At 39.5% G+C, this 23950-nt stretch overlaps 2 protein-coding genes across 4 annotated transcripts; one reads left to right on the forward strand and one right to left on the reverse strand.

Annotated features, from left to right (window-relative positions):
• Positions 1-264: 264 nt before the first annotated feature.
• Positions 265-9673, forward strand: LOC123969674 (RNA exonuclease 5-like). 3 transcript variants are annotated; one of them, XM_046047293.1, is made up of 21 exons: positions 265-348; positions 507-579; positions 1103-1138; positions 1623-1922; positions 2098-2224; positions 2323-2443; positions 2723-2830; positions 3190-3278; positions 4009-4124; positions 4240-4378; positions 4948-5042; positions 5131-5233; positions 5322-5419; positions 5816-5924; positions 6208-6324; positions 6439-6576; positions 6663-6755; positions 6883-7246; positions 7326-7513; positions 8029-8138; positions 8223-9673. In XM_046047293.1, exons 4-21 carry the CDS (start codon positions 1642-1644, stop codon positions 8275-8277), a joined length of 2451 nt encoding a protein of 816 aa, XP_045903249.1. In that variant the 5' UTR covers positions 265-348; positions 507-579; positions 1103-1138; positions 1623-1641; the 3' UTR covers positions 8278-9673. The 3 variants fall into 3 exon arrangements, with proteins under 3 accessions (XP_045903249.1, XP_045903251.1, XP_045903250.1); XM_046047294.1 differs by having other exon boundaries at positions 320-348; positions 510-579; XM_046047295.1 differs by having other exon boundaries at positions 275-579; positions 5322-5410.
• Positions 9438-18192, reverse strand: parn (poly(A)-specific ribonuclease (deadenylation nuclease)). Its single transcript, XM_046047296.1, has 26 exons — positions 18111-18192; positions 17778-17855; positions 17606-17685; positions 17419-17486; positions 16372-16453; positions 16153-16213; positions 15281-15449; positions 15056-15118; positions 14921-14959; positions 14797-14839; positions 14632-14712; positions 14396-14452; positions 14095-14172; positions 13950-13993; positions 13806-13848; positions 13453-13528; positions 13254-13364; positions 13094-13163; positions 12939-12994; positions 12494-12580; positions 12338-12412; positions 12075-12249; positions 11817-11944; positions 11518-11584; positions 11275-11429; positions 9438-10281 (listed from the first exon to the last, which is right to left on the reverse strand). The coding sequence occupies exons 1-26, from the start codon at positions 18127-18129 to the stop codon at positions 10235-10237; spliced, it is 2052 nt and encodes a 683-aa protein (XP_045903252.1). The 5' UTR covers positions 18130-18192; the 3' UTR covers positions 9438-10234.
• Between the last annotated feature and the right edge of the window lie 5758 nt (positions 18193-23950).

A 23950-nucleotide genomic window follows, 5' to 3' on the forward strand; every position in this document is an offset into this window, starting at 1 on the left:
AAAACAGAACTTCACTTCCGGTTTTTGTCAAAACAAAAGCATGAAATACTGGCTTTAACCCAACCGCAGCCCATCAAAGACAACAAGAATGAAATAAATGTAATTATATGCCGATACAGTGTCAGTCTGATCTGTAACGTGTGATTATTTCCCACTAAACACTGACACTACGCAATTTTATCTACATGCACTCACCGACTTACAAACGCTTACAAACCGGAAGTTGTCATAGTATTTTTCTTACTTTACGTCACACATTGTAACGTGCTGCAGTACCTCCATGTGTTTTTAGCCTCTACCAGTGGTGGAAAAACATGAATTCAGACCCCGCAGGACCAATAACATCTGGTATTTACAGATGCTCTCGTTACTATTCTCACTTGTATACCGATCTTATAAACACTCCTGAGCTATGAATGCGTTTGTGGAAATTATTGGTTGAAGCATTAGCTTGCTAACGTTAGGTGTGTATAGTATTTCCCGTGTAACGTTAACTGTTATCCTAGTAGTTAACCACCAAACTGACCCCAGAAACTCCCTCAGAGAGAGAGAAAGTTAAACCACTGATCCAGCTGAACGGTGAGACATTTCACGTGTTTAATTCTGTACGTTAAGTATCTTTGCACACCTGTAACAGTTCAGATTCCCAAAGTCACTGTGGTGAAAATCCAATGTGAACTTACAATCAATCCACCTGCACCTTTAGATAAAGCTTAAATTTACTTATTTACCTGACAGTTCATAGTGGGGTAAAGTACCCCAAAGACAACATGTAACGTTAATTTCAATCAGTCTGTAAACCCCATAATGTGTTGTTTTATTGTTAAAGCAATCAAGATGAACCCAGATTAATGTTATTTTAAAAATACTATACTAACGCCTCTTTAGTGTTGCTTGTACAATCCCACCTGGTGAAGTTATTACAGAATTTCAGTACACCAAATAATTGCCAGGTGGGCTGGGTATCTTTTGAAAATGTTCAGTGCTCCTGCCAATATGATACCTGTACTAAAACATTACTTGATTTGGTGCCTCATATTGGGGATTACACTGTAAACGTGTTCATATTCTTCATTCCCTTTCTCTCTCTTTTTTGTTTCAGATGTCTATGATGTAGTTTACTTGCAGAAAAATACAGGTTTGTGTAGTTTAAAGTCATTTCCAGAAACAGCAATGCAATCGGGCTAGATGAAAGCATGAAGACCCCCACCTACCTACTTTGTCTTTTTCCTTGTGTTTATTTTGTCCCAGCACAGAGCACAAAGCAACCACAGTATAAAATACAGTTGAAAGTGATGATTTAAGCGAGGAAATATCTGATCAAAGAATAAGTAACGTTAAAGAACACATAAAGCATTCAATGCTAACTTTCAAGAATTGACAGTTTTTGATATTTAAAGTTACTGACACATTTTGATCAGTACTCAAAAAGTATTGGGCTTTGATAGACAGCACTAGCTGGCTTAACACAGGGCTTGCTTTTTCTACTTCTTTAAATAAAACAATGCAAATTTAAAAAGGAGCATGTGTAACTTTTAGATGTACATCAACTTCTGCAAGTTTAAGATTTGACAGCCGGTAGACAAATGTCATTGCAAATAGCTTTTTTTATTATCTCCCAGTGGAAATATCAGCTTGAACATGGAGCCTTCATCCTCGTCGTCATCATCATCATCATCAGCAGCAACAGCAACATGCAACGGACAGAAAAGAAAGAGTAATGCCCCCACAGCACATGAGAGGGCCAAGAGATTAAAAATTGTGCAGGAAGGTGAGGAGACGCTGGAATGTGGACGTTCCTTCCGCTCGCCGCGGATCTCTGTGCTGCTTGACCACATTCAACAACCAATTACACTGAATGAGCTGACGGAGCTGCTACATTACGCCGCTCTGGGGAAAACAGGTGGCATTAAACAGCCCAGGTAATGACTTTGGTAGTAAGATCTTATCAGCTCTCATCAAATAACTCTCTGTAAGATACTTATACTTTGTCCCCGTGCTCTAACAATAATCTATATGATCTTGTTTAAGTCTGTTGTACTGCAGACTACACCACTAATTGTCTTAATTTTCTGCCTTCCCCTGTGTCTCTTTTAGTTGGTGTCGTCTCCGTCATCAGAAGAGGATTAAAGCTGTGAATGTGGTGATCGTGGAAGGCCTGACCCAGAGTCACTTTTACAAACACTACCTCACGCTGCAACACCTCAGGACCAGCTACACCACTGTAAGCAACCAGAGGTGATGGGAAATGGGAAACATTATTTTCACTGTGTCAGAATTTTAGGTTAACACTGGTGCTTGCTTTTTATCTGGCTGGATTAGAGGGTCACCTTCATTCCACCCTCTACCGACCTGGCGTCAGGAATCTTCAGCAGTGAAGTCCCTGAATCTGATGATCCATCCCTTTCCCAGAGACACAATGAAAGCAGTAAACTGCACAATGGTGAGAATCGTGGGGGGACAGACCTATGCAATATATCAATATAACAGGAGACTTGGTACTGTTGGTGATGAAATTAACAATGAATGTCTCATATCCACAGTTCATTTGACTGTTAGTCAAAAGGACATTCTTGTGTGTAATTATCTTCTGAATACTGTAATATTCATCCCCAGAATATCATCACATTATTATAAAAATATTATAGTTGTGAGTTGTAGATTTGTGTTTTTGCTTTTGTTATTAATTGTGTGTGTGTGTGTGTGGTGTGCACTGCTGCAGCACTGAGGTGTCACCCAGTAATCACCAAGTTTGGGACACAGAGGAGAGGACTGACAGCGTATGTTCTCACCCAGGAGGAGATGATCAAGAGACACTATCCTGTCAAAGGTAAGTCTATCTCTGATAACGTCCACAATAAGCCGGCTAAATTAAGTTCTTCCACGGTTGCACTGTCAGGACTTTTATACTGCCACTCTGCTTCTGACTGTCCCTCAGCAGGCACACTGTATGTTTTTGTTTTCCAAAAGCTCTGTATTCTCCATCCTCACTAAAACTAAAAAGTGTTTTTACATGTATCTACAACAAAAGCTCTGTTTTTGGGTGTGAAAAATTATGACATAGTGTAGATGGAAAGCATAAATGCAGAGAAAGAGATGCATTGTCGGGTTTAGCTTGGTTGATGTGGACGTGGTCTCTCTTTCTCCATCTCTACCTTCTCACTTCTCTTTGTGTTTCTTCTGACACAGGAATGCCTGGCTTTGAGGATTATGTGTGCATAGACAGTGTTGACTATGTGACTGATAACAGCCCTCTGTATGGACTTGACTGTGAGATGGTGAGATGCTCTCAACTATATACTTAGTATTCCCACTTTCCATCCAATTATATAGTGTCAAACAATCAATGCTACAGTATATAGTATATTGTGACAAATATATGCATCATACATTATTGATAGACAGGCATGTACCAGGTATACTATATGCAATGTAGTATGGATACACTAATGTTATAGTACCGTCTTATATATATGATAGACGGTATGTTATGAATTCACTGGCAGAATTTGGATCATTATAAATATGACATTTTCATTTGTTTTTAAAAAACATTTTTAAATGGGCGATTTTGAGTTTTCATAACGTTATAGCGCATTCGGTCAAGTCAGAATGTTACTATAAATACTATAAATATGCTTCAGGTAAAAATGTTTTTGGTTTGTCAGGTAGAAATTATCCATCCAAACAGACAACCAGGTGGATACATGTGCTCAGAAACAAGTCAGCCAAGTTTTTAGAGCAATCTACATCACTTTAAAGCACTTCTATTTCACTCTTAGCTCGTGTGGTACAAAGCGCAGCTGAAATTGTCAGATCACCGCACCCGTCACCCTGTAAATAACTGTATTTTGGTTTGGTTCTTCCTCTCTAGTGCCATCCCCGTTTACACATCTTGGATATTATCGCTTTTGTGGGCAAGATGTTGTTAGAAGTTTTGTTAGAAGTTATTGCAAGGTTTTCATCTCTGTTCCAGCAGTTAATCAGTGTGTTCATGTTGTGGCTCAGTGTCTAACAGAAAAGGGATATGAGTTGGCTCGTGTTTCTCTGGTGGATAGTGATGGGAATTGTGTGATGGACGATCTTGTAAAACCTCAGGACCGAATCCTCAACTACCTCACCAGGTACACACATACATATGCATGTACGCACACACACACAGATGGATACTGTTAAAACTGATTGATTGGTTCTGTTTTACCAACATTAATCACAATGTTCTGATTCACCTTCTGATAGGTTCTCTGGTATAACCGCAGAGATGTTGCGACCAATCACTACCAACCTGCAGGACGTTCAAAGGAAGCTCAGGGCGTTGTTGCCGAGCGACGCAGTTTTGGTGGGCCATTCACTTAACAACGACCTTATGGCTCTAAAAGTGAGTTACTACAATAGTTCTGTTTGAACGTATCATGAACCTGAGGGCAGGTGAATCTTTGTATGTGTTTGAAGATGGAAGTGTGTGTTTAGCAAAATGTCTTCACTATCTATAGTCTTTAAAGCCGCTATGTGAACAGCCTGCGTCGCTGTCAGCCACGTATATTCTTTGATAATAGAAGTATTTGAGAGAAGCTAAGCTCGTAGCTTCTCTCAAATACTGTGCTGTACTCAAATGTGTGTGTACTGTAAGTATTCAAACTAACCTAGTAAGTAAAGGGCTTTTATATTCAGAAACACTGAAAAATAAATGTGATTGTTTCCAGATTTTTTTTCTGTGCCTTATTACTAGTGTCCACGATGTGGGGATTTTTGTTGCCTTCATCTAAAATGTCAATATTTTTAGAGCTCAACGTGACTACAGTATTTAACAGAAGTCATTTTAATTGGCAATCCATTCAATTCAGATATATCGCAGATATATATTTCATTTCGGAGAGGCTCTCTTTAAACATTTTTTCTATAAAAGCTGAAGTTGTGACCGCTGTTTTGTTTGTGTCCTTCCGGCAGCTGGTCCACCGGCATGTAATCGACACCTCACTGCTGTACAGGAGAGAGTTTGGACAGAGGTTTAAACTTAAGGTCCTGGCCGAGACAGTGCTGAAGTAAGTTGTCTCTCTCTCACTCTCTCTCAGCATATCTGTCTCTTTCTCCCACCACGGCTAATAATTCAATTTTCCACTTGTGTCCCAGGAGGCAAATTCAAACTGAAGAGAAGAAGGGTCATGATCCCATAGAGGATGCCGTGGCAGCCCTGGAGCTGGCTCAGTACTTTATTAAAACAGGACCTCTTCAGGTAACACATTACTTTCTAACACACAAACAGACACACACACACACACCTACACACAGCTGAGATATCTTCTGTGTATGCTCACTGTCAGGTTGTAGAACTTCATCTGGAGGAGCTGTGGGGATATACAGTAGTGGAGGAGTCCACCGACTGTGCACCTGCACCAACACCGAGTCACAGGTACAATACGTATGTGTACCTGTTTATATTCTACATATCACTACACTTTTTATCAACAGCAGTTTCAGATTTTCGCAAGTGGACCTAGTTTGAGTCAGTCTACTGATCTCTGTAACCTCTGTCTGTCGTTGTCTGAAATTTTCTAATCAAGTGCATATGATTTAGTTGTTCTACAGAATAATTTCAACTACAACGGAAGGGTTAATGAGCTTTAACGCCTTCTAGAAAATCTGAAATGATAGACTTAAAAACGTACATCTTCCAATCCTATCCCAATCAATTTTCCTGCACATCTTTGTTACTAATAGTAGGATTCTGTTCTTCATTCACAATGTGAAGCCCATCTTATCGCACATTCTGCTGCAGCTATATTTGACAGATTATCCGTCTTAATTTCTTGTGCAGGTTTGTTGACAGACTACAGACACTTGGACGGTCAATAGCCTTTTTAGGAAAGCGCTCCGACATTGCCCTGGATCTGTCGAAACAGCTGTGGCACAACTCTGACAAAGAGGTGAGACATGAGGATTCGTAGCTTTACTGCCTCCTGGCCTTTACCTGATTAGACACTTGATATGAGCTTTGCTTTCTACCCAAAATATGCATTGATCTGTTGGTCCTCATAAAGGTTAAAGGGAAGTTATAGCTTCCCTGCTGCTGTTTTAGCTATTTGTTAGATATTGGGATCCCTGTCTCCATTCAGTTGTGTGTCATTTCTGCCTAATTTGACAATGAACAATATAGTGCCCGTCCTCTTATTTTTCTCTGCCTTTGTCACTTTATCTGGTCTCCTTCAGCTGTTGGCGTCTTTCAGGAGACAGACCAAGTGTCCGTTCCTCTCAGTGCTCCAGTTTTCTTCCCTCTCAGACTATCTAAAGAGGTACTCCTCTCATCAGGAGCACCAGTACCAGAGAGTGAGGCATTTATTCAGAACATGATCACTTTAAAAGTGTCTGAGAGTTATTTTATGTATGTAAAATACTACTTGTATTTAAATGTGCTACCTAATGTGTGTGTTTATCCTACAGGTGTGCGCAAAAATTAGAGATATGTGTGTAGTGTTTGCCGGGCCGTTCCCTCCAGGTTTCTCTGAGAGGGAAGTGAGGCGGCTGTTTTGTTGCTGTGGACCGGTTCGGAAAATCAAAATGTTGAACACAACTGTCAGGGTATATCTTACCTACATTATAATCATTTATTTTACATTCAGTAAGCTTTGTATTTCTATCTCTGATTAACACACCTTGGTCTCCAGGTTCATGCGGAGGTAGAGTTCGAGCTGCTGGAGGGAGCTATGCTGGCTTTAAAAACTTTGAATGGACTAAATATGCAGGGACAGTCCATCAAGGTATCTCTCTTCCTGTTTTTCTTTTGCTTTCTGTTAATTATTCCCCTTACATTACACTTAAAGTTACGTCGAAACTTTTGTAGACTACTATATCTCCAACATTTTTGCTTGTGTGTGTCTTTTCTAGGTCCAGAGGCCTGTTAATGAGTCAGTGCTGGACTTGGATCTGACTCTTAATGCGTTAACGGGCGACAATCTCAACACCAGTCACCTGTACACTGTAAAATTAAGCCCCAGTATGGCTGAGTGCATACAGATTTCAGCAAAGTTCAATGGACACACGTTAGATCCAACATATTCAGGTATTACTCCTGTTACAACAGTGAACGGGTTTCCCCCAGTTAAAGTAAACGGTAAAAAGTTGCAGCCCACTACCACAAAGTCTAAACTGTCTGAGGAGACAGTCAGAGAGACATTTGGTCACTTTGGTACGGTGGAGAGAGTTGTACTGCTTGCCAAACCTGGAAAACATGCAAGACATGCCTACATAAGTAAGTAAAAAGCTACATTATTCATCTTCCCTTGTTGTACTGTATGAGTGTCTCTAACCCAAGTGTCTCTGGATGACAGAGTTTGAGAATTCAGAGGGTAAACAGGCAGCCCTCTGCTCCTCTGAGGATCTCCGGAAGGAAAACTACCTCATCTGTCCATCCTTAACTCCACCCCACTTGCCTTCATGGGTTGCCGGGACAATGCCGATCACCACAGTGGAAGCAGAAGATGATGAGGAGGGGACCCACATGCACAGCAGTTCTCAGGTAAAGACAAGGTTGTAATGACTACAGCTGGTCGTCACACATTCCTAAAGCCACTGTTTTGATAATGATAAATGATGTTTTAAATGAATCTGATGGCACAACTGTTTTTTTTTTTAAACTAGTCAATCGCAGTGAAAACTGGTGCTGTATATATGTTGAACTAATCCCCGCTTTTCTGTCTGCCAGTGTATTTTTCTTTGTCAGCATGCTAACACAGTACACATTAGTATTACACGTTAGTAAATGCTATGCTGAATTTAGCCCGTTAGCAAGCCATGTTAGCAGTGAAGTTTGTTTTTGCCCCTCTTTGAACATCATAGTTCCCTGATTGTTCCGTCTTTCAGCTGGCAGGTTTAGTCAATTCTTAGTAGATATCTTACTATACTAAAATCTCATAATGAAAACTGAGCTGTTTAGATTTAGGCTAGCTTTGTGGGGCAAATGTTTTAAAGACCTGAACAGTTTATTATTCATTTAATACAAGCAATGAAGACTCGAATTTGTAATCTGTGTAGGACCAGCAAGTGGATGTCATGATGAGGAAGTTGGACCGACGCTTGCGGAAGCTCTTCAGATCCCTCCAAGACAGCACCTTGTCTGTGGTTGTGCTGCTTGGAAACACCAGGTGAGGACTCTGACAGCGTCTGGAGAAGTCTGCCACCAAGATAAATAAATCAATCAATCATTTTCTATCTTTTCTCTTTTCTAGTCCACATGGCCAACTTCCTGGTTTGTGCCTTATGGAAGTCAAGCAAGGGTCTTGAGGAGAACAGGGACCTGGTTCTCTGTGGGAATGATCATTAACCTGGACTATCAAAATATCTTTCAGTCCAGTGATGCCTGATCTTGTGCGTCACTTGAACCGAATGAAAGATAAAACAATCACATTGTTAAATAATCGCCACAGACTTCCATTTACCTAAGACTTGTTTTTTTACTGAAGGAGCTGAGAGTTGTATGTCTGCACAATGCATTTTTTGGCAAATGTATATAAAGGCAAATATATATTTTTTTACTTAAATTTTATTTCATTTTGTTAACAAAACAGTGTCAGTGAGGTATAGAACTCCTGTACACAGTAGGTTATACTAGTGTCTTTGTGATTGGTTTTATAAACTATAAAAGGCAAGTCAAATACAGTACTTGTAAAATCATTTGTGACCTGGAAATATTTTGTTATAAATTAAAATCTGACTTTGGTACAACATTTACTTATTCAAGTGGTACAACACCCTAAAATGCGTGAGGGAACAAAAATAAATCAATTTGTGTAACTATACAAGTCAGCAACAGCACAAAACTGTAACATGCGTGTTGTTTGAAAATCTTCTGGATACAATTTGTTCTACTTGAAAACGACAGTTTCATGAGGTGACTGAACCCAAAGACATCACCTACATCATGTTAGGTGAATGTATACTGTTGTAAAATTAATAGCAAAGTGAATTGTCATTTTAAACAGGAAGAAGACTAACTATGAGCAGTATTTACTATACATGATCTATGCATTTTGATGTTTGTCTTCTCATTATCTCACTTTGATTCTAGGAACAAGTGTAAATATTTCTTCTTCACAGCAGACCTTTACTTCTAACAGTAGGGAAAGAACATATGTTCCAATAATTATGGCTACGTTATTGAGTAACACCAAATTTAAGATGGTAGACCTAATACGCTTTAGATCATTAGTGTGCCAAGTGTAAAGCTGTAGAGCCTTTTTTTGTGGAGATGTCAAATGCTCTCAATTAACCACATACGGGATTATGGTTTTACCAGAACCCAAACAGGACCTGTACATAAGGGCATGTGAATGCATGTTAATATTTCAGACTATGGATTAAACAATTGTACGGTGCAGTTACTAATTGTAGAAAAAGGCCCTCAGTTCAACACGGGTGAGTTTGAAAACAGAAGACAAACCGACTAAGAAACATTCTTTTATTCTTTCCTTTTCCAAGGAAATATTTAAGATTTTTAAACTTTATCTTGTACAAAAAAGTATTCGTCTTCTTAACGTTCACACATTTTGCATTAGAACAGACATTGTTGCAGGTTGACAGTTACAAAACACAAAAAAAGGTAAAGAAAAACAATTCTGTACAAAAACAAGCACCTCTAAGGATCAAAATGCCACCAATAATAAACTTACGTTTCATAAAACTGGGGTAGTTGATGGAACTTTTTTTTTTTAAAAAGGGAAAAATGTGACTGCATTAAAAAAAAAAAAATCTAAATAATCCAGATATTGTAAAGTAAAGGAAATGGATTCACAGGGATACAAAGACTGGAGAAAAAGGTACATCTCTCTCACATGCACAAACTCACATACAAAATATAAGACTGATGGAGGTGACGGTGTCATTAAAAAGATTTCAAAGTGACTGCATGGCTGTGGTGGCAGATTCCAGTCAGAACACAGAATAAATGAACATTTCTGGAGTTTAGATTTTAAGATTCTAGTGGTGTGTGCGTGCGTTTACCCAGCAGAGTTGCCTGCTCCTCTGGTACAAGATCAAAAATATGGCAGCTGTTATGGCTTGTGTTCTCTCTTTCAGTCAAGTGGCTTGGCTGGTAGCTTTGGACAAGGTATCCACAGCTGTTGAGTGAACGAATGAATTTAGGGCGTACACCACTCCCAGTGATGTACAACCCTTACAGGATGAAGAGACTCAGAGCAGGAGCTTAGTGTGTGACAGAGGCTTCTCCACTCCTCACCTCTTGCTACCAGACTTCTGGGACCTCAAACAGTGATGTTGTAGATTCAGCACCTGTGCAAGAAAGGACAGACATGCCGAGATGAGAATGAAAGAGTTATACTGAAATTTTGTCAATCTGTAAATTTTTTTGAAACCTTAGCTTTTTGCTCAGTTTTTATTCCCTTGTCAAAGACACGATCATTTTCAGGATAAGCTGAGCTACCCAGAAATGCCATCATTTCACATGTCAATGGTACTATACATGTTCTCCACCCCACCTCCATTCATGTTTTGGGTGATGCAAACAGGAAGTGAGTTATCTGTAAACTTTGTTGTAAGCCCTAGTATATGCGTAGGTGTAGACAGGCGTCGGCGACGCTAACAGCTTTGTTCATATACTGGCCTGCGTACTTTGTGTGTACCTGGAGGATTAAACCTGAATCCACTAGGAGGCAGGCCAGGACCGGGTCATCCCTCGCCAACACTGGATTATCTTCCTTGACAACCTCCGAATTTGCACATCGTAAACAAACGAAACATAGTGACACCATAACGATCTCTATAATTGCGGACTAGCTCCAGGAGTTTTATTGTAAACATCCTGCCATAAATCTTTTTTTTTTTTTATGTCTCCTGCTGACCTTCTTTTGGGTTTAATGGTGGTTGGCAAACGAACTGCATACCGTCACCACCTGGGCTGGTGTGTTTAACAGTAGATTGCTGCTGACCTGCCAGTCAGATCGACATACTGCCTCCATGTTCATGTGCTGAACTGCATCTCGCGGACGCGTAGCGTTAATTTCTGGAGACGTGCACAACCTACGCTCCAAAGGAACGCAGGATACATGCGGCAGCACATCTTGCGGGCGTGAACGCGTAGTTAAAAGCAAGCATATCCAGGGCTTTAGCCCTGTTGATTTCCATATTTAAATTTTGTGAATCTACATTCATACAAGTTATTATGAGGTATCATTTGAAGGTACAAGAGTATTATTTTAGACAAATGCTTTTGTTAACCGTCTGAACCATGTCATGTTGTTTTAAAGGCTTAATGAGCGAACATACCTTCAGCTTTCTTTTTCTTTTGACCTTTCCTCCTGTGGACTGTTGAGGCTTGTTGCCAGGTGACTGTCCCCTCAGCATCATTGGCTGGATCTGTGGGCTCAGGACCTTCCTCCTCGTCAGGGACCAGACTTAACCCTGCTGAATCTGAGGAATCTCTGCAAGGCACAGCAACCATTAAGACACTTAAATCACAGCACAGAGGATAACAGTGACAGAATAAATGATCACTTCCATTTTACTTACGCCGTCTTTAGCCATCCTTCTGATGTCTTGCTCTCGACAGCTTCTGCATTTGCCTGTCCACTTATGTCTAGAAACACAATGACAAGGAATGAATAGGTTTATATTACTAAAAGAGTCTAATTTTACCCAGTGTTCCTCGACTTAATTAATCTCATTGGTTGCAATGATTATTCACAATGCCACCTGCGCTCTCTGCCTCAGGGTACACCGAATCTCTGCTGAGTACTTTCCAAGGGAAAACCTGCTGCATAATACCACACTGCAGCAGAAAATATTTATGCTCGCATGCGTTCACACACCATCAGTTTTCATCTTCTTGCTGCCTGTGCTATCCGGATACGAGTAGTGACTCCAGCCGTCTGCAATTAGAGCCTCTCCAGATTCGTGCTCTCCCTGAACAGGACTGATGCTGCGTTTCCGCAAACCCCTGTAACAAAGAAACAATAGGCCATACATCAGTATAAATAGAAACTGCATACCTGCAGAAACTCCCAAGGCGAGAGGTAAACCCGCTAGTGTTACATTGAAAAATGCAGTTTACATTAGCATAAGTGTACCTGGGATATCCATATCCACACGAAGTAGTAGAGGTGTAGTGAGATTTAGCCCAGCCGTCCTCTCCCCAAGATTTGGTTGTCTGACCGAGCTTCTCCTTGTCCTGCTGCTTACCCTGGATGTACTCTGCATAAGTCTGGATCCTGTAACTCTCTGCATAGCGACTGGTGTTCATAGCTACGTGAACAAAGTAAGACGTTAACAGACTGCATCAACGATTTTTTGCGCAGATGACACATTTATTCAGCTGCGGCGTCAAACTCACCTATCTGTACCTGGTCCGTCTGACTTAGGGACACAAATGCTGATGTGTCATCTATCCATGAAACCTGGATGTTTCCTGGTTTGATAAGTAGAAATAGTAGAAGTGATCAACAATGGGTTATGATTATTTAATCAATCGGGCAGAATCTTGTCTTACCAAAGGCACTAAAGAGCTGGTAGAGGTCACTAGTCTTCCATTCTTTTGGAAAGGTGACATACAGGACATGGTCTCTTTTAGGTTGCACTATGGGAACAGAGGAGATGAGATGGAAAAACAAGGTGAGTAGTTTTAATTTAAAGCTTCATTAAGTGATATTCCATATTAAACCTGAATCAAGAAAATCAATAGCTGAAGTTAGTAAGTGGCTCGTGGCAGGCTAAGATACACAGTCAATAAAATCAAAGCCGGGGCCTTTTTCTTTTTTTTAATAATATAATGCAGCTTTAAAAAAAGGTTCCCTGTGGAGTTCTCATAAACCAACCCTACTTATGTTTACATCTTTCACCAAAAACAGTCTGTCCTTGGGACCCAACAAATTCATTTTGTATTCATGTGGGCATATTTCCAAACACGTAGCACTTGTCTGCTATTTCATACTCACAATCTGGTCCTGTGATGTTGAGGTAGGGAATATCTATTATCCTCATCAGGAAAAGCCTTGAGTACAGAAAAGAGAAGTATTACTTGCTTCTTATTTTTTAAATTTCTTTTGTAGAAAATGAAAGCAAATACCATAAATATAAATGGATCTCTTACTTGTTGAAGAACGGCTCAATTAGTTTGGAGCGAGCAGAGATGTACGCTTTGGGTGGAGTCAAGAAAGAACCTGTAAAGAGTGTCGAGCAGACAGTTTGTTTAATTTAAAACAAACAAAAAAAAAATTTCTTCATAATTTGCAAAACACTGTGTGTGTTACCCAGGTAGTTGGCCATTGAGATGAAACAGAGGCCAGTGATGTAGGCGTCATACCCAGCCTCGTGGAGCTGCTCCTGGGCGGTGTCATAACTATGGAATCCCTCTGCAGTTTCTGACAGGAACAGTATTAAAAAAAATAAAAGGTGTTGGCAGGACTTTGTAGAATGAGTGTTCAGGCAGACATTGGTGTATTTACTCACCAACTTGTGGTGACTTGAAGGGGGTCTCCTTCAGCTGTTTCTCCAACTCTGCCAGAGAGGTGTTCGTGATCAGCTCCTGGATCACAAAAGTAAAATAACGTGTTTTTTTTTTTTAAAGAGCCATGTCTTTGCTCAAGATGCACCAGTGGCCTGAGTACCAAGCAAAGAGTCTTCCACTGCTTTTGGGGTAATCTAAATCAAAAATACCCTGCCAATTGCTACATTGAAAGGGGAGAGAAAGTATGCCTTTTAACCATAATAATGTCCAGTCAATTTGCTTGGATTAAAATATCTAATCACCAACTACAAATTGGTGCTCCTTGTAGACTGCCGCACTGAAGGTGATCATTTACCTTAAAAGGCTGAGTGGAAGCCATCAACTTTGTGTCCAGAAGTCTGCAAGTGGATAAACAACCAATAGGGCGTTGAACAAAAGCGTCAAAAAGAATCTGTTGTGAAGAAAACTAAACAAATTTAGCCAACAAGAGGAATTTTACCTTGGAAAGACACACATTGTGACCTCTTTAAAGTCTTGAAGATCCTGAAGAAAAGAGCATTGGCATTAATCACATTACTTAACTACAAATTCTTTCATTCAGCCAAAATGGCTCCATATTTGAAATATCCATCTTGTGTTTTTACCTCTGGCAGAGGGCAGTAGAACTGGTGGATGGTGTGCATCACATCCAGCAGCATGTTGTGTCCAACCACAAGTTTACCCTGTGTGTCAGATGAGATGGGTTAGGGGTAAAAGCCTGAGTTTCCAATTGCACAAATATTTAAAAGCCAGAAAACCCTGAATTAGCAACATAAGGTTGCATTCCAAATGCTAATTACTGAGTTTAATGTAATTCAAGATTTGGAACTTTGAGCAGATTGAAAGTTGAACTGGGGAAAAAAAAAAAAAAAAAAAAAAAGTTGAAAAACGCTGAGGTCGACTCACCGATTTAGAGATGGCGTGGATGACCCTGGAGAAGCCAACAGCATCATTTAGCTCCTCCTGTTGGAGACAAAGGTGGGGCAAAAAAAAAATATTAGACAATTAAAAACTAGTGCTTCTTTAAGCTCATCAAAATGAAAGACATTTTGTGTTTCCCTACATTCAATATACTACTCACAATTAGAACACGAATGTGACAAACACTTTCCATTTAATAACCATCTTCAACCCAAACTCACCTGCTCTTTCTCCAGTTTCTGCTGTTCCCTCCTCTTCCTCTCCTCATCATCTACTTTGCTGACCTGGATGTATCGCTCCTTCTGCAAACAGAACTTGCATCAAAATTTTACATATTCCACACAAAAACAAAAAAAAGGCAAAATTGCTTGAAATAAAACACTTACTTTTTCTGTTTCAATGGTTTCCACATGAAGCCCCTTGGGAAACCTGTGAAAGCGATACACATGTTTATCTTCTACAACCAAACACAAACCACAATAATAGAAAAATGTGTTGAGTGACACCCACTTCCAGTTCAGTGTCTGGTATATCAGCTTTCTCTGAAACCTGGAAAGGAAGTTTAAGTAGAGAAAAATACAAAATAAACATGATGAATACAAATCTGAATGTAGCTGTGGTATTTTGAGAGAAGGGCTAGATTACCCAGTACACGGCTCCAACTCCAAAGTCTTCTCTGAGTTAGTAAAGAGGGCCTCAACCTTCTCTCTGTGGGGAAAACAAGAGTTAAAATGCTCAAAACACAAGAAGGAGCAGACACCAACAGAACTGTTGATTAGCTGCATTCTTGCCCTTGGATCCCTCAACATTCAGTGTGTGTGTGTGTGAGTGAGAGAGAGTGTGAGATCCATATGCACTGTAAACACATACATGACCCTGTTGATGAAGTCTTTATGTTCCTCAGGAACATGTGCAGGGCCTTTGGAGGAGGATGGGGAGATGTAGGATGGTGTCCCTATACCGTTAGCATGTTGATTTCTCCTCTCCTCTGTCTGCTCCCTCAGCTGGGCTTCCTCTTCTTGATTTAGGTATGGGATTCCTATGAAAACCAAAAAGTCTCAAATGTACTTCACTACTGCAGTGACTTGAAGTTTTAAGTTGGCTCTACACATTCACTCTCCTGACAAAGAATTTTGTTGAGCGGTAGTTAAAAGAAGCAGCTGCATTGTTTCAACACTCAATAACATTACTGGCACACTGACAGACTTACTGCCAGACTGTAAGAAGTCAACTATTTTTCCCCACAAAGACCAGCCTAACAATCAGACTGAATTGCCATTCTGTTTAAATAAAAAAAATCAGTCAGTTTTTCCCGAACTCTGGAACCAGGCTAACAAAAGGACCAATACATATTTATAAGTCCGAGTGATAAGTCAGGGGCCCCCGAGCCAACGGTTCCAGTAGGACAGTTTTCCTAATACTAGTGCCAATATGAATGTTTCTGAACAAATTCTTTTGTCTACAAAAATCCTGTTTAACAAGTTAGTGAAACTTCCCCTGTTTAATGTTGTCTTAACAAAAAACATTCAAGAAATTTTCCTAAATTAAATACAGTACAAAATTAACAAGAAGCAAAACATCAGAAGATAACTAATCCAATAATTGAATAAGAAATGGACCATCATTCATTACCAATCACTCTTTATGGAAAAGTTTGACCTGCTATAAATTCAAGCTGGTAGTCAAATATTGACGTTTCATATCAAGCACTACACATGAAAGTCAATATGTGGTACACTCACCATTACAGAACACCTTGTTGAAGTCAAATCCCTGACTGGCCAGGAAGTCAATACTGGAACTCTGAAATTACAGACAATTTCCATTTTTATAACTTAAAATAATAATAATAATAATAATAATAATAATAATTCTGACTCTCTTTATCACTACTTAAAGCAATTTATGTCAGTTCACACGGACACAATCCATTGACCCCAAGGAGCAACTCACTGACTTACTTGACAGATGAACTTTATGTCAGGAGACGTCCTGTTGAACGGTTTCGGGAATATATAAAAATTAAAAGGTTTTATGACATACCTGCAGAGACGGGAATACAGGAAACAGAACAGTGAGGTTTAGTGAAATGAGTCCAGTTGCTTGGAGTTCATTTAAACAACCTGTGCGCACGAGTCACACAGAAGCAGGATCACTCCCATTATTTGTATCTGAGACTGGTTGACAAATGTTGTTGAATTGAGCCAATGGCATTGGTGGAAATTTATGAGGAAAAAAAAAAACAATATAGGTTGCTTGTTTGGATGAAGAGATGAGACTTATATTGGCTGGATTAATCTGTTAGGAGACTCCCAGAGCAAAAATTAGCTGCTGGGCGCCCATTAGCCCCCCAATGCTAAAATATTCCCTGGTTTGTAGTGTAGTAAATCAATTAAACATAGCGTGAATTTATGAGCATTTAAATCTGACTAAACTTTGTATCAAGACTAGATTTGGACATGGGGAACCTCTTTAGGACAGGCCCTCAAGATCTGGTAATAAAGCAGAACCCACCTTAAGGCCCTTATCCCCCTTTCATCTCTGTTTATATTTTCTTTTGAGTTTCATATTCTCAAAAATAACTTATAAAAATTAGCACAGGAGCCTGGAGGCTTTTGGAGCCCTTGGAGTTGAGAGCCCCCAAGGACAATTTTCCACTTCGTAATCCAGGAGACTGTAAAGTGAGTACTTGTGATTTATTTTTTGCAGGTCTACCAAAAGGACTTGCAGCAAGATGGCCTTTTCTCTGTACCTGATGAAACAATTTGGTCTCAAAATGTTATACTTCTGATGTATGTATTAAAATCTGTATAGGCCTCTATTGCTTTATTTCATATGTTACCCTATTCTAATATAAATGTAATTTGCTACGGTTTTGTACACCCTTGTATTATATGATAAATAAATGACCTTGATGTAATAAAAAAGCATTTGAAATTTAAGATGACAGTAGTTCTTTGTCCCAAATAACAATAACATGCTGTATTTGTTATGCCGATATCACTCACTTTGACTTCGCCTGGTCGTACTTGAACGTGCACAAACCAAACTGAAACAGCAGAAAGTCCATGGAGTGCTGGTGAACAGAAAGAAAAGAGATTAAATGAGATAAACATGAGCCAGTTCAAACTGCCCGCAGGACTGTGGAGGGCAAGCAGGATGCATTGGAGGTGTGCAGTAATCAATTGTGCTAACCTTTTTAAGCTTCTTGTATCGCTCCTCCGGTGTGTCTAGCCCGTTGGTTAGTGCACTGACATTAGGACCGTCGCTTATCCCTATGAACACACAACGCATGTCAACACTTAACGTTACACACACAGCGTTGGTTATTTCGATCCCAACCTCTGCAAGTCTCTTACACGGTTACCTGAAAATTCTCCATCGATGGCAAGGAAGTCTGCCTCCTCTATCGCGCTGTACACCGTGTTTAAACTGTCTTTATAATCTGGAGGGTGGAAAGAAAGTGAACATTAGTAATGAGGACAGCGTGATAAGAGGAACACATAGCTAACGTTAAACCCGCTACCGCGTTCATACCTTAGCTAACTAGCTAGCTAGCTAACGAGGTGCACAAACACTGAAGAATGGAAGTGTGTTGTGCATTTAAAATGTATATCAGGTCCCTACTCGGTTGTGAATTACCGGGATGTATATGGCGAGCGACAAAAATCTAGTGTACAAAATCTGGCTAGCTACTTACTTCTGCGTGTCACCTCCATCCCTGCTTAATGACTGAACCCGGCTGACAGCTAACGTGAGCTAGCCTACGTCAACTGGCTTTTAACCGTTTTATAAACACTTCCGGGGTCGGGTTCAGTGTTTTTGGAGAAGCTGTACATTTGGTTTTGTAATTGAGTGAGATTATATTTATTATTTAAATGGCATCCCTTAAATAAGTAAACAATACTTTTTTAAATCACATTACGTGTTGGCTGCAATGATACAGAGGTATGATCGGGTGCATTTTTCTGCAGCAGCTTAACGTTAAATCTAACGCTATCTATCTATCTATCTATCTATCTATCTATGCTAAAATGCAATTGTACCGTGACCTTCATGCAGGGGGATAAACTTTAATTTTTGGTCACAGGGGTAATCTAAAGACAACCAATCTTAATTTAAGAGACCAAACACATCGATCCGCATGCTGTTCATTTATGGTCTGCTTTCATATTCTTCAAGGTCAAAGAGGGCTGGAGCTATCAAACATGACACAAAAGCAAGGAAACAAGGAGTCACACATCACATCACAGTATAGCTATCACAATATAATGTACCTTGAAAGTATCCACAAAAACCTGCCTTGCATGTGAGCAGGATTTGTGGTCCTTACTGTGTTCCTAATGTGATTTTAGGTGAAGTATCTTAAGTCAGGTCAGCTGCCACCAAGTTTCCAAGAGGCAGAACAGTTCCTGCAATTATTTTCTACAGTTTGTATTCTAAGATTAATATAAAAAAAATATTTTACAAAAGGAAATGTCTTCACAGTGAAAGCAGTGGATGACATTTCAAAAAGTAGGGGGCGGGCGTCATGCAACACAGCTGTGTTTTGTATGCTTTTGTTTATAAGGTTTGGATGTAGATGGGCTATATCCTCCCTATATTATAAATATATTTCTTTAAGATGACAACAAGCAAGATATATTACATAAATCTGCAAATGAGACCAAAATGATCTTATAAAAGCATCCCTACTCCAGAACAAACAAAAGAAAAAAGGAAGAAGGAGCAAACAAACAAACATCAGTATGACAAGCAGAGATATAAGTGACATGGAAAAAAATAGATTACAGCGGAGCACAACATGGTGACAAAGGCTTACATAACTGATAAATGACAAGGCAAATTAAACAGATTTAATTAAATGTGGTTGTTGAGTGGAAGTTAGAGTGGGAGGGAGGTTGTGTGTGTGCTTATGTGTGTGTGCTGAACTTTAGCAGAGGGCACTTGAATCACAATTTATCTATGGGATGCCTTTATTTTTGAATGACCTTTAGCTGTCATTTCAGATTTACTGCCATTAAGCCCCCCCCCCCCCACACACACACACACATTAAGTCAACTTTCTCCAGTTTGAAGAAATGATTCATAATGTGGTTTTTAAGGTTACACGTGTGAACAAAAATGTCAAACAGCTGTGCTGAACCTGAATGAGTTTATCATTTCTGTGGAAAAATATCCCCTAAAAGGTTGTCCTGCTCTTTTCACCATCAGCCATCAATGCTGTTCTGGTGAGTGAGTCAGAGATGAGACACCCACACTTGCTCAATTACACATATCCACTATCAATTTCTCTAAATAACTTTTGCTCTTTTTGAGCAGTAAAATTTGGAATATTGAGAAAACTTTTAAATTGGGGGTATTTTATGTTTTTGAACAATTACTGATATGCCCACAGAAACACTGAAATTACTTTTGATTGCTGTAATCATTCCTGCTGTTCACACAGACTAGACAGAGATCCCTTTCTAAAATGTTAATGTAAGTGATCCGCAGTTCTCCCTTTAATCTATTGTTCTGATAGATTGTATATGTCAACAGTCTATCTATAATTTGGTCATCCTCATTGTCCATACTATAATTTTACCATGTTGGTCTGTTCTGTACACATGACATCTATGGCATGTCTCTTTCTCCCGAGAAAGGGATCCCTCCTCTGCTGCTCTTCCTGAGGTTTTTTTCTCTGTTAAAGAGTTTTTTGGAGGAGTTTCTTCATCTGAATCGGTCTAAGGACAGAGTGTGTCATATGCAGTACAGATTGTGAAGCCCCTTGAGGCAAATTTGTGATAAATGAAATTGACTTGTCTGTTTGCTAATATGACATTTCAGTAGTCAGACTTGACAAATGTCATGGGTATCTTCCAGAGTTTCACTCTTTATAGTGAAAAATGTTCTCTTTATGTTACTATCCTTCTGCCGTGGCTCAGGTAGGAAACACTGTGGAAACATAAAGCGGGAATTTTGTACTGATAACACTGTTCTTTGAAAGATTCCCACTTTATTTTCTAACTCAGACTGCTGAAGCCTCATTTTAGATGCAACTGAACTTTACAAGTCATTTTTACCCCATCCCATAGGAAGGGATCTCTTTGCAGCCATGGACAGCAGGAATGATTACAGCAACCAAAAACGGTTTCAATGTACATACAGTAATGTGTTCGGTAATATGATGTGTGCTTTACAGTTGCTAAGATGAACAAATGAGCTGTGTGCAGTAGCCTATTAAGTCATTAACCAAGTCACAAATGTTAGTCAAGTTCAGTGCACACACCAGATTACACATGACAGCGTCATTATATTTTGCCTGGAGTCCCATATACAACCAGTCCAGGTATTGGAAATTTAAGTGGTCCCAGGTTTGCCAAATTAGTTTGTGTTCGATTCAATATGTACCATGTTTGTTGTCTCATAATTAAACTTAATAGTTGTTTCGTTCCACTTTACTATTCAGTCTGCCCCAACCTCAGTAGCGTGTGACATATCTTTTCGACCAACATCCTTTTCAGTCTACACTAAAATTGTGGTAACAGTTGCAAGGAGCACTTATTTTTTTTTTTTGAGTCAATTAAACAAATATGTCAATTTAACATTGTTATTTCTGTAAGTTTAATTATGACTGTAGAGCTGAATCTCTCTCATCCACACTTTTTTGCAATTTTTCTGCTGCCGTTTTTCTCGTTCAGACACTGATTCAGCCACAAGATTTCTTAGTAATCACCATCTTAAGGCCCTTTTCACTGAAGCTGATTATGTGAGTTAGCCTATTAGATTTTCTCTAACTTGTTAGCATGTAGTCAAATTAAAACAAACTTACTGGGGCTGTTTCCCTCTTTGCCTGGTTGGTAAAGAAAAAAGGGATCATATTTCAATAAACTAATGATTAATTTGGATTATAGGTTTAGATTTATAATTTAGCTTTAGTCTAGGTTCACATAGTCTATGATAGGGTGTTATTACAGTCATAACTAAATGTAGTATTGATGATAACTTTCCTAGTTTAAATTACTTACTGTCATTTTTACTGCATTGTAAAATTAGGCTAAAATTGCACAATACCTTGAACATTACCTGTATTTTGCTTCACACCTGCATAACTAATTAGAGATTTTTGATTTATCTGAGGTGAATGATGTTAGAAAAACTTCCCCAAACTTCATAGTGTGCTTTTAAAATGATCCTTGCTTTGACAATAATCTAAACTAGACAGCCACCACAGGAGGGCACTATACTCCACAATTTGAGATGAGTTGTTATCCTGCATTTAGATAGACCCTCCCCCTTCCGTTTTATACACACACATAAACACACCCACACACCCACCCACACACACACACACACACACACCTGCCTGTGGATTCTTGAGCTCACCATAAAAGCTCTCTGCTCCCTCTATCTTTTTTCTTTTTCATCATAGCTTTTACAGTCAAAAGCAGCACAATGGAGAAGTCAAACTGGGCAGAGTCAGGAAGTGAATGAAAGACTGAAATACAGCCTGAGTGAGGGATGAGTGGGATGAGTGATGGGAGAGAGGCAGTAAGGGTGGAAGGGAAAAGAGGAGCTGCGATGAAGAAAAAGCAGTCTGAAGGGAGACTATTAGCATCTGTCAGCGAGCGTGTCCATGTGTGTATGTTGTTTTACTGATCCAACCTGTGGGCATCTCAGCAATGAACCTTTTTTTTAGAGCAGACAAAGAAATTGAAGAAAGGCCACAGGGGGTAAAAATGGTAAAGAAGGACAATATGTTAAAAGATTGGATGAAGGTCAAGGGAGAGGATAGGCCGGAGATTTATAATGCAGCAGGCATTAAGAAAAGGACACTTAAGACTGAAGGAGCACAAATGGAAAAGCAAAGAAAGAGTCGGTTTATAATGTGACAAATAGCAGTTCAATAACATTTTCTAGTCTGTCACACACATAAATGTGTAAACAAACGCAAACACACACAGAAAGGGGAGCTCACATTTTTGTAACCTGCTCAGACAGTCGTGTTATTGCTCTCCTAATCATGCGTGAGATTAGGTGGCAGCACACAAGCAAAAACCTGCTGTTGACACGTCCTATTCCATTTTACCATGCACATATGCATGCACGCGCACACCCTCTGTCTTAACTGGTCCTCAAGTGAATAGAAATGTATTTGCTTTGAGGCCAAATAGAGGAATGAATAAGTGTGGTTTATCACTCTATAATTGTAGGGTGGGGAAGGGAAAGGAACAGAGACATTGTTGTGAAAGGGATAAAAGTTTTTCAGAGTTGTCATAGTATAACAGATAAGTAAGAACAAAGCATAAATTGATGGCAATTTAGGGAGAGGAGCTTTGCTGGCTGCCTCTCTCTGGTCTGGTTCTTTGTTTAAAAAGAACTAGTGGGAGGATGAGGGGTTAGACTTGGATGAAAGAAAGAGCTGGAGTGAATCTCAGCTGTGGTATCAGAAGTAGGATGTCTCACGCTCAGAGGTGAGAGTCAGAACTGCCAACCATTTCCCGTCAATAGTGTACAGAAATGGCTTCATTTATTACATGTGGTACTCTGTATCACACATGATCAGAGAAGTGGTGCATTTCTGGGTTCTCCCTTGTTTACAGTCGATGGGCTTGAGATCTCAAACCAAACACATGTACAGAAACCGAATCCAAATTTGTCTTGGTGACTTTAGCGCAGGCAAATGTGAATCACAGTGAATCATTTAGCAGTTCAAGAGTCAGATCGTTCCCTCAGGAGTTGCTAGAGACCAACAATCTTAGCCTCAAGGAGAGTGAATATTGGACATTTATTCATCAGGCGGACAGAAAACAAAACTATACTCTAAATAAATGCTAATAGTTGCTTGCTATCTGCTGGATGTGCAAATTAAACCACTGTTTATAACTCGTTCACCATAACAAGATGAAGAACTGATCACATTTTATGACAAATTTATGCAGAAATCTAGGTGATTCCAAAGCGCTGACACATTTGTTCCTGCAACTGTACATGATCTGATTTGTGGCACTGTGACTTCAGTCTCAAAAGTCATACAAGACCTCATGTGAGGTACAATGAGGTGCTAAACCTTATAATTATTTTGAACCTGGCTTTACTCATTGCTAGCAAAACCCAAAGTGACACAACAGGGACACAGGAGAATGTGGCTACAAATTTCTATCTTTAGAAGCTAAAGATGTGTCTGGATAACATTTAAATGGAGCTGTTTTATGCAACAAAGTATGAACAAATTATGCTATGAACCACTGAAGATGTGTTATGATGATTGTTACCTGTTGTCACCATGTAGCAGCAGTTCAGTCTGTGTTACATATGAAACACAGTTGACAACATGGAGATTTTATTGACTAAAACTTATAGAACCCACACACTGCTGCAGATTTACACACACACACACACACACACACACACACACACACACTTACACAGAGCTGAGCATTGGATGATGATAATCTCAGCCTGTGATGGCACTCACAGCCACAGTAATTTTATGAATCATTTCCAATTTCCCAGGCCTCTGACTCTGCAAGATAGGAAGCAGTTACCATACAGTTT

Source organism: Micropterus dolomieu, linkage group LG04 (genome assembly GCF_021292245.1).
Source record: "Micropterus dolomieu isolate WLL.071019.BEF.003 ecotype Adirondacks linkage group LG04, ASM2129224v1, whole genome shotgun sequence".
Taxonomy (NCBI): domain Eukaryota; kingdom Metazoa; phylum Chordata; class Actinopteri; order Centrarchiformes; family Centrarchidae; genus Micropterus; species Micropterus dolomieu.